This window comes from Neolamprologus brichardi, chromosome 13, assembly GCF_056152115.1.
Source record: "Neolamprologus brichardi isolate AB-2024 chromosome 13, ASM5615211v1, whole genome shotgun sequence".
In the NCBI taxonomy this organism is placed as follows: Eukaryota; Metazoa; Chordata; class Actinopteri; order Cichliformes; family Cichlidae; genus Neolamprologus; species Neolamprologus brichardi.
Window position 1 is genome coordinate 2,124,876 of NC_142116.1, and position 10,191 is coordinate 2,135,066.

At 41.6% G+C, this 10,191-nt stretch overlaps 1 protein-coding gene across 1 annotated transcript in view; it reads right to left on the minus strand.

Annotated features, from left to right (window-relative positions):
* The window catches only part of arfgef3 (ARFGEF family member 3), a 54,255-nt gene extending 44,064 nt beyond the window's left edge, over positions 1–10,191 (minus strand). Inside the window, exons 1-5 of the mRNA XM_087849963.1 lie at positions 9,659–10,191; positions 7,180–7,231; positions 3,603–3,684; positions 3,318–3,458; positions 2,275–2,343 (exon numbers count right to left, since the gene is read on the minus strand). Coding sequence (XP_087706089.1) covers positions 2,275–2,343; positions 3,318–3,458; positions 3,603–3,684; positions 7,180–7,231; positions 9,659–9,743 — 429 coding nt within the window. The 5' untranslated portion in view covers positions 9,744–10,191. The remainder of the gene's footprint in view (positions 1–2,274; positions 2,344–3,317; positions 3,459–3,602; positions 3,685–7,179; positions 7,232–9,658) is intronic.

The window sequence follows — 10,191 nt, forward strand, 5'->3', positions numbered from 1 at the left end:
GGTTTTTACGAGCTGTTAATGGACGTCAAACATCACTTAGCTGCAGGAGATGTTGCTTCTGCTGCTGGGGGAAGTGACGTGACAGAAAACATTTGACATAAAACACTCGACCACGCTACGATCAGGTGGTCTGAACATTAATGACTAACATGACGTTTCTGCTCAGTATAAACAGCAGAACTGCAGAACACTTAGAACCAAACGTCCCATTGTACAGTAAGCTGTCAGCGTAAAGTCTCATCTTTGAATTGAACTGATTAGTGTCTTGAGATGTTTTGACACCGTTCTTTTATTCATGACTCCAAATCAGTTTTACCTAATATAAACCAAACTGAATGAGGCATCCATTATGAAACCGCCCAAGGAGCAAGTTATGAACCTGAGCTATCGAGAAACGGGGGATTAATGGATTGGATTTATACAGCGCTTTCAAGGCACCCAAAGTGCTTTACAATACCACTATTCATTCACTCTCACATTCACACACTGGTGGAGGCAGCTACAGTTGTAGCCACAGCTGCCCTGGGGCAGACTGATAGAAGCGAGGCTGCCACATCGCGCCATCAGCCCCTCTGGCCATCACCAGTAGGCGGTAGGGTAAAGTGTCTTGCTCAAGGACACAACGACCAACGATTACTTCTTTATGTTCTATAAAGACCAAAAGGGGAGTCTGAGTCTAAGAATGACTCAGGGCCAAAAAACTAACGTTTCTAAATTTTATTCATCAGTGTTTTTACTGCTGGTGCCGTACAACGCGGACAACCCAGTTTAAACTTTTGTGAATGAAACTGCCTCCTTGAGCACTTCTGGACTGCTTCCAGCACAGCTGCTATTTTAAAAGCATTTCCTGGGAGTCCCAAACCTTGCAGACTGCACCAGTTCCACACAGAGCAAACATTAACTTCAGTGTCAGCTTGTCCCAAGTTTAATTTCAGGGATCATCACTACCCACGGGAGCTGAGACTCCAGCTACATCTCAAAGACCAAGCTGCAGGTCTGCAGCACATCCCTGTTTTTTCCCCTAGACTCAGGCTGTCAATGCAGAGTTCCACTATAACGTTCCAGAACACTGAGCACTACTATTACTACTGTTACTGTAACTATCATTACTATTAATATCATTATTATCATTATCATCTGGTGCAGTGCCACCCAAGGAGACGACCTTGAAGGGGTTGATGTGTCATATTTGAATTTGTGATTTTAAGCCAGTTGTGATCAAACCTCCTAATAAAAACAAGTAAGATGTTATCTGTTCTCTTAAACCCCATTCACTGTGAACCCAGCAAAACAGAAGGGCTTAATTAATGTCTCTATTGTGATTGTAGATAAACTAGACGGAAACAGTTTGAATATATAATCACCTCTGGCATAATCTATAGTTTAATATAGAACTGAACCTGCTGACCTTCAAGGCCGGGGCACCGGCTGACGTGTGCAGTATGTCATCAGGCAGACAGTGCTGGACATTTATCCAATCTCTCTATCTATACGTTCTCATGCTCATTATAGTTACACTGTTCAGCAGAAATCAAAGCAAGCTGAGGCTTGTACTGGGAACAGATGTTCTTGATTACAGCAAAACTGATGAAGATTACACAGACGTGTTCCAGTAATATGATGATGATACAGCCTTAAAACCATGAGTAAGAAGCTTTGTACAGATTGCTAAGCCAGTGAACCTGGTGCACATCTTGGTACTATTATTGGCAAATACTTTCATCTGCACAGCCCTGCCTCTTTGTTTGTGTGTCTGTAGGAAAACCATCTCACTTTTCTGAATAATTGATGAGATTACAGTATGAGACGAGGCTTGAGGGCAAGTGAGGACAGAGAAACGCTTCACCTTTAAAAAAAAGACCCATGTTCAGCTCGCTGTGCTAACAGTTCACTTTCCTTAAAAAAAAATGCAACGCCCTCTATCATCGGTTCAGTCTGAGACAGCCTATTCAATACTGGTACTATGAAAAAAAGTCTGCGTCATGAGGCAACAAGCAGGAACAAGCTAAACAGAAAATTATTTTTAACATGTTTGAATTTTCCTTTGTGAAGCTCGTTTGGCTGTCCAGTCCAAGTTTAGTCCGGCCCATAAAAGTCTGTCTAATCATTTCAGAATAATTCCAGGCGACAGCAATACAGAAAAAGCCTAAAACTTAATGTAAATTTCTGCACAGCGATGAAGTCTGTGAATGTATTTATTTATCCATTTATTTACTGCCAAGTAAAAGCTCATGTATCTGATTATGAAGATGAGTCAGTCTCAGGCTGCCCTACCTCAGCAATCCGGAGGATGGAGTCTCCATTAATGTCAAAGTTTGGTGAGTAGGTGATACAGAGCAGGACCTGCACACAGGAGAAACACACTCTTAATAAGCAGGGCTGATTCTGAGGCGACGCTTCTCTTGTCTTTTAAAACACTGGCAGACAGATTTAACAGGTCATGAAAACGACTTTAGCTGATAGAACCTGATTGCAAATGTAAGCACTGCATCAAAAGAAGTTCACAATAAGTTAAACACAAATTGGAAAGATCTGAGTAACAAGAAAAGGAACGTGGGAAAGAAAAAGATGAGCAGAGAGCTCTAGAGAGGCCAAATCACAGGAAGCGTTAAAAGCTGCAGCGTTTCCCTTCAGCTGTACACTACATCCCTCTACTGAACTTAAAGTGGAGCTGTTATCATTATCATAAAGTGCTAAACTGCTTTATTTCCATATTAACTATGCCCAAAGCTGCAAACGAACTTAATGTATATATAATTAATAGCTGTGAGCCAAAAGCTCAGGATGCACACTGCTCTAAAAACTGTTGGCTCGATGATTCTATTTACAAGGGCCAATCAGAAGAAAGCTGGTCAGTAACAGCAAAAGGGGGAGGAGCTAAACCATCTTATTTCAGGCAAAGGATGACATGGGAGCTGTACAAAGGCCAAATAAGATACTTATTTATAATAAGTAATCATGCAATCATGCAAACCTACTCCAGTAGAGTCCAAGAATAAAATATGGAGGTGGAAATCGCTGCCATAGCAGGTCCACTTTACACAGGCTAAGTGCACTAAGGAGCGTGCTCCAGGAAAATAAAGTCAATGTTAGAAAATAACATCAGTTTTGGGGTCTAAATGATTAGAAATTGACTCTATTTTAAGTGTGTTCACATTAAGTATAGCTACATGATGAGCAGTCTAGTTTCACAGAACAATTTTCAGCACCAAGGACAGCACCGACTGCACCACCACGAAGCCTGGAAGTTTCATGCATGACACAAGTACAACCATCTGTCATCATTTCAGCCCCAAAAACACATTCCCAGGTCTTACTTTCATAACTTCCACCTGCAAGTCTTCATGGAGAGATGGGGTAACTCTGATAGCCTCCAACATCTGGCTGAGCAGCTGTTTCTCCAGTGCCTCCACCTCCACGCTAGCTCCACCCACAAACCTGTCCTCACACAGGAGTTTCTGTGTAGAGAAAAGCTACAGCTTCAGTTTGTACATTCCACTTTAAGCTGGTGTCAAAGTTCAATCAGAAAGGTTTAAGTAAAGACGAATAAAATCCAAATAAATAAATAAAACCTGTATTTATACATTTGTATCTTCCAGTACCTGCATGCCAGTAAGTGCGGTCTGTCCCAGTTTGGTGTTTTTTGACTCCAGAGCCATCTGTAGAGGCAGCAGACAGCGCTCTCTGGAAGCAAACACAACACAGTAATGCAGGCAGTGCAATCACAGCTCTCTACAATCTCTGAAGATTAGCTGACACGATCACAGGCAGGGATTGGTGTCAATACAGTGAGCGAACACAGATTTTGGAACAGAAAAAAATGCTAAATATGGAGTGAATAAATCTTGGAGTGGAAGTTAAGAAATTAAGCTTTTAATAAGTGAGTTCTCATCAATGATTAGTGGTTGAAAATGGTTATGTTGCATAGGTGGAATATCTCTTAAAGGCTGTGAAACCGTGCGTGCAGTACTTCAGAGATGTGAGAAGAAAACAGATCAGCAGATTATCAGAACGTCTCCTTTTTCACCTCCATCACTAATCTGTGCCCTCCTCCAAAACCGAAGCATTATAGTTTACAATCGTTAGAGTAACGAGTCAGGAGGAGCAATTTACTTGAGCTTCTCTTGTCTGGCAAAAGGTTTCATTGGCCAACCCGTCTGATGGGTGAGGGGAGCGCACGTCATAAAGTTGAACTATATTCTAGTTCTTGTGTCATTAGAGCTGCATATAAGCAACATTTGTAATAAACGTCAAACCTGGGCTGGAGGTGGGTTGCAAAGCAGCTTGCAGAAGTGCCACACTGTTTTCTTGCTAAGGTCGTGCTCAATTAACCTCTTTCCTGATGAGTTTACTGCTGTTTTCACGTCACTCTGTACAACATGGTGTCTGTTTTAGAAATTGTGGCCCACAATTTATTAAACACAATAACATCCAGAAGGATATAAAGCAAAGTATGCGTCAGGGTGGGCCAATCATATCACACCACACGAGCTCACAATGTCAGCTGGTTTCTCAGTCAGATCCGCCCGTCACACGAGCAAAATGCTAAGCTTAAAACTTTGCCCTGGGAACCCAAATAATCTCAGCAACCACATCCTTTGCTAAATAAGCTTTTCACTGTAGCTTCACGCAGGTATCTTTATGTAAACCAGCCACTGTGCTGCTTCTCCCGCCGTTTCTTCCCTCTCTCTTTCCACTCGCTCGCCCTCCATCTCCTTCTTGTTATTTGTGGTTGGTTGAGTCACCGCGCTCTGCTGCTGATTACAGGATACTGAGCTTCATCTCTGCGCTCTCAGGCTGCTCTGAGCTGCCATAACTCAACCACTCGAGCAGGCTGTGAGGAGCCACAGTTTGCACAGTAGTTACCCACAACCAGAGCATTTATGAGCAACAAACAACAGACAACAAAGTCAAAAGACAAAAAGGCAAACATTTGGGTGAAAAACATTGAGAATTTGTCATTTAAACACCAAACAGTCACTTTTGAATTTGATTATTTATAATTAAATACATTATAAACTAATCTTCCATCAGTCTGTTCTTTAGCACCTCTCCTTCAGAGATAACAGGCATGAAGTCTTATCTGTAGAGCCAGAAGAACACACTACTAGAGAAATCATGGCACTATATTACAAAGACATTATCATCAATATTTAATCTAATACGCTCTAATAAAACAACACAGATTATCACGTGAATAATTCATGCCGTGTTGGGAATTTACGGGACCATCACGAGCTGCTGGCCACCAGCAGCAGCAGCTCCATCCACTTTACACTTTACTGAGCTTTACTCACAGAAACAGTCACAGATTTCTGGATTTCAAACTCACTACAGCGACTGCAAGAATCAGACATCATATTTTTGCATCCCTCTAAATAAAAAACTCCACCAAGAGATCACTGAACTCTAAAAATGTCCAACTGGGTTTTTTGGAATGATTTAATAGGTGATTAGCACACAAACACTTGGACTCAGTAACACAAACTCTTACATTAGAGAGCTCAGGTGTTATCAACACTGCTTTTTCTCTCAGCTCTTTTAGCTTGTAGTGTGTGGTCCTCTCGTACTCATTTAAATAATAAAAATACTGAAAACTCTGAGTTAAACTGTACGATAACAAGAAAAATACTGCAGCTGTACCTATCATTGCTTTTATTGTGACAGGGACCAAACTCACAAAATAAATATAGATTTGAAACTAGTGAATAAATAATGAATAAATAAAAATATAAAAATATAAAAATAAATAAATAAATAAAATGTATATAAAATAAATATAACACTGTGTTAAATAAGATTTGAAACTAGTGAAAGTGTTTACTGAGGTCAAGGGTCAAATGGGAAATACGGCCTTTTTTTACCAGAGAAGTCGCCCCCTGCTGGCCAGCTGATTTGTTTACTGAGTCAACTGCTTTGAAAAATTCATGTGTTTTTATTTTAACACCTGTAGTGATGTACCTAAATCTCTATACAATAATAACTCAAAAAATAAATAAAATAAAATAAAACTAGGCATTTTCAAACAATTTAAACTAAATTAGAGATTAGACAGGCCAGTTCTTTATCTGTTTTTAAGTCACTCTTGAAAAGCCACCTCTTTACCCTGACCTTTGACACCACGTGAGATGTTGGTTTTTTATTTTTTATTTTAGTTGTTTTTAGGTGATTCGATGCTGTTTTATCTTGTTTTTGTTTTAATATAGGGCTGTTTTAATTTTATGTTTTATGTGTTTTATTTATTTATTTATTTTTGCTGTTTTCTGTTATTCTATTGTTTTAACTTATTTTCTGTACAGCACTTTGTTCCTGTGCTGGGTATTTTAAAGTGCTTTATAAAGAAAATTGGATTGGATAAATTGAATAAAAAGCAAAAACTCAAGAAGCAATACAAATAAAAACTACATAGAAAATGTATATCTATCTATCTGTAAATAGTCTATGATCACAGTGTATGACAGCCCAAAAAAGGATCCTGCTTGTCAAAGTAGCCTCAGATACACATAATAATAATAATAATAATAATAATAATAATAGTAATAATAATAATACATTTTATTTAAAAGTGCCTTTCAAGACACCCAAGGACATTTAACATTTAACAATAGAATAAAACAAAATAGATCAATGACAATAAAGAACAACACATAAACAAAAGCACAAGATAAAATAAACAATGAGTTCATAGTGAAGACAGATTTGAACAGATGAGTTTTAGCTGTCAGTGTGTTCAGCTACTGCAGTTTAAACTGATCACTTCTCTGACGATCAAACGTCCAAACTGAAGCTGAGCTCAGAGCTCGCGCTCAGTATTTGCATTATCAGCTCAGAAATGACTCCTCTGTCATTTTAATCTATTCAAATCAGGCAGCTTTCAGAAAACTAATGTTTTAAGCCACAAACTGCAGTTTAAATTTCAGTATTCAGTTATCGGTGACAGACTGGCGATTTGTCCAGGGTGTACCCGGCCTCTCGCCCCACAATAGCTGGGACGGGCTCCAGCCCCGATAAGGATAAGCAGAAGAGAATGAATGAACACTATCAGGTTAGCTAAAGGCAGGAACGTTTCACACTGTGGAAGACGCCTCCTTCAAAACAAACCACAGACTGTCAGCAGGTTCTAATTACACATTTTTATTTTCACGCTTTCGAGAAGAAAATCTGTCACGTTCAACTTACCGAAGCTGTGAAGGGGAAATCTTTGCTGATCCATTCTGAGACTGAAGCATTTCTATTGGAACAAAGAAACAGACAGAGTGGTTAAGTCGCATTTTCATTCATAGAGAATCCATGAATGAAAAGCTGCATTTCATTCAGCACAGACATGCGAAACAGTTGAAGAAATATTCTGCATTGAACATGTTCTCATGCCAACAACCTCTGAACCCAGCGAGCCGCTGAGTGACACTACTTTCATTACCATGAACACAAACACTGCACTTTACTTTGACTCAGTCCCACAGACACAAACACTCACTACAGCACCACATGCAGATTGATTTACTGCTGAAAAAAGGAAAGGATTGGATCTTATTTACGTGACGCCTGACTGAAAGATGCGGGGCTGGCTGACTCATTTCTGTTAAAATTACAGATTCAGCATGAATGCCTGAAACAGGATGCCCCACATTAAATGTGAGCTTGTACTTTAAGAAAACCAAACACCAAAACATCTGTACAGTCACATTATGTTGAAAGCCGGCCGACATTCACAGCGCACGCTGCATCCTCCTCCTAACGTGACCTCGGTGAGCTCAGAGAGAAATTTTCACCTCCTCTTTAGACTTCCAACCAACTCTGACTGCGTGCCACGTTTTTCCAGCAAAAAGGTGAAATATGAGACTTGCTGACATCTCTAAAATCTGCCATAAATCTCTCCACGTGCTTTCATACTTTCTGTGTCTGCCAAAGCTTAGTGAACAGCAGCTTGGTCCCTGCACTGAACTCTCTCACACATGTTCTCTGCATCATCTGTTCAGCATCCTTTACATCCGGAGACGACCATGACCTGCACAGTGACTGATGCTGTGGGCGTGTTTCTATTCATGCGAGCGGTCTGTGAAGAAAAGAGCAAACAACTGATATATGATATCATCCTTTTTGGAAAGTGACAGTTCAGGCCTTTTGTGCATGTGTGTATATGCAAGCATGTGCCTGGAAAGGGCCTGCAGCTTTCTTTGGACATACTCAAATAGGTCTGTGCCCTTGGACAGACAGTATGTATTAATACTGTGTGTGTGTGTGTTTACGAGTACACAATGACCCCTTCTTCAGCGCAACCTGAACTCATTCTCTACTTGCTGTCTCAATGAGTTCCACCTGCCACTAAAAGGTCACGCTGACCCGTTCAATGCTAACAGTCTCCTCGCTGACGTCAGTGGAAATCGTTTTTCACCGTGTGCTTATATATTTTGGCTTCTGTGGCTCGTTCTCATTGTTGTCACTGAAAGTCACGTGATTTGTGTCCGGCCGCATGATTCGTTTGTAAAAGGTCATTGCCGGTTTCCAGCTTGCTGGATTAAGTGTAACAAAGCTCAGAGGATTATTTGACAGGATTCAAACCGAGCTCTAACTTGATGACCCTCCGTATCCACAGTTCACCTGTACGCCATCAGCCTTGTTCCAAAAACTCATCCTGCAGAACTGAAAGATCACACAGTGATGCAGAAGTGCTAAAAACTGCAGTTCCACTAACGTCCACTTGGGGCGGGCACCACAGAGGATTCAATCCCCATTTACTTTCTTGTTAAAACACCCAATTTTACAGCAAAAACAATCAGATTTGCAGCCTGGAGCATTAAACTCTTTTAGCTTCATGTGATAATTGGGTTTCTCATAACAACACAGAGAATTTCTGTCATAATTCATCCACCTGGATAATGAAGCTATGTTGGCTGGAGTCCCAATCAGACTTTGTACTCATTATTATTATTATTATTATTATTATTATTATTATTCCAAGACAGTGTGGGAGCTTGAACACCATGGTGTGTCCGTTTTTGTTATTGCTTGATGTGATGTGTGTGTGAACTCTTCAGTGCATAAATATTATTAAGACATTTTAAACCATATTAACTACATTTTATTTCATAAAGAAACCAGAGGAGGTCTCCTCTGTTTCTATATTTCCCTCCACGGTGAAGCTCGTGTCTCTCGCTGAGGCGAGAACTCGTGAAAAGCACTGAACTGTGCAGACAGACAGTAATGAGACAGCAAAGAGTTTCTGCTCAGTCTGGAAACCTCTGAAGAAGCTCCTTCATGCTTTCTTCGTCTCTGTCAAATATTCCCAACTTATTGCACTAATGAATCAGCAAATATTTGCCTTGTGTGTTTTTCTAGAACGATCCAATCTAATTGTCTAAAGCCTGACTGGAGCATTTATCGTATTTCTTTAAGAAAGGCTGACATTTGGCATTATAAAACAGGTGCGGAGCTCAGCACAGGGGCATGGCAGCCATATGGCACCGTGGCTGCTCGGATGAATCTGTTATGGTCCTAAAGCTTCTCGCTCAGCCTTCACAGCCTCTGGGCTGAGTGCAGGAGCTGCTCTCGGGTTCCTAAAAGCTAAAAGCAGGTGAGAAGTCGCAGGTTCCCCTCATCCCTGCTCTCCCTCCGCCTCCTGTTGACAAAGAGCCCGGGGGGGCTGCCGTGCACTCACCGCAGGCGTAGACGCAGGCATCGCGGATGCCTTTGTGTTTGTGGCCGGACGCGTCTTTCTGCAGCTTCCTCAAGATTTCCTCCATGCTGGTTTCAAAGACGAGACGGCTTTAAAACAGCAGAGCGCAGAGGGTGGGTCTGCGTGTCCGAGGGATTTTATGGGTGCTATGACAGCGACAGCATCCCCGAACCCCCCCGGGGAAGGCGATGATTCATTCCTAACCGCCAGCCAATGATGTCAGGCCAGCCGCCGATCCTGCGAAGGTGGAAGGAGGAAGCGCGTGTGCGTATATTCCCAAACCCGAGGCTTCGGCCTTCAGAAAGAGCAGCGCCGATCAGCTGACGTGCGACAAATAGTCGTGTCAGCCTGCTGCCCGTCCAGCCGCGGACACACGCACGGAACAAACGCGCTTCGCTCGTGTCCGTGGCTCGTTTATCCCTCCGCGCTGCCGCGTTGGGAAGTCCGTTCCAGCGGATACTTGCGCTCTTCGCGGAAACCAGATCCGGTTTTTCTTATCTTCACGTCAAGCTGCC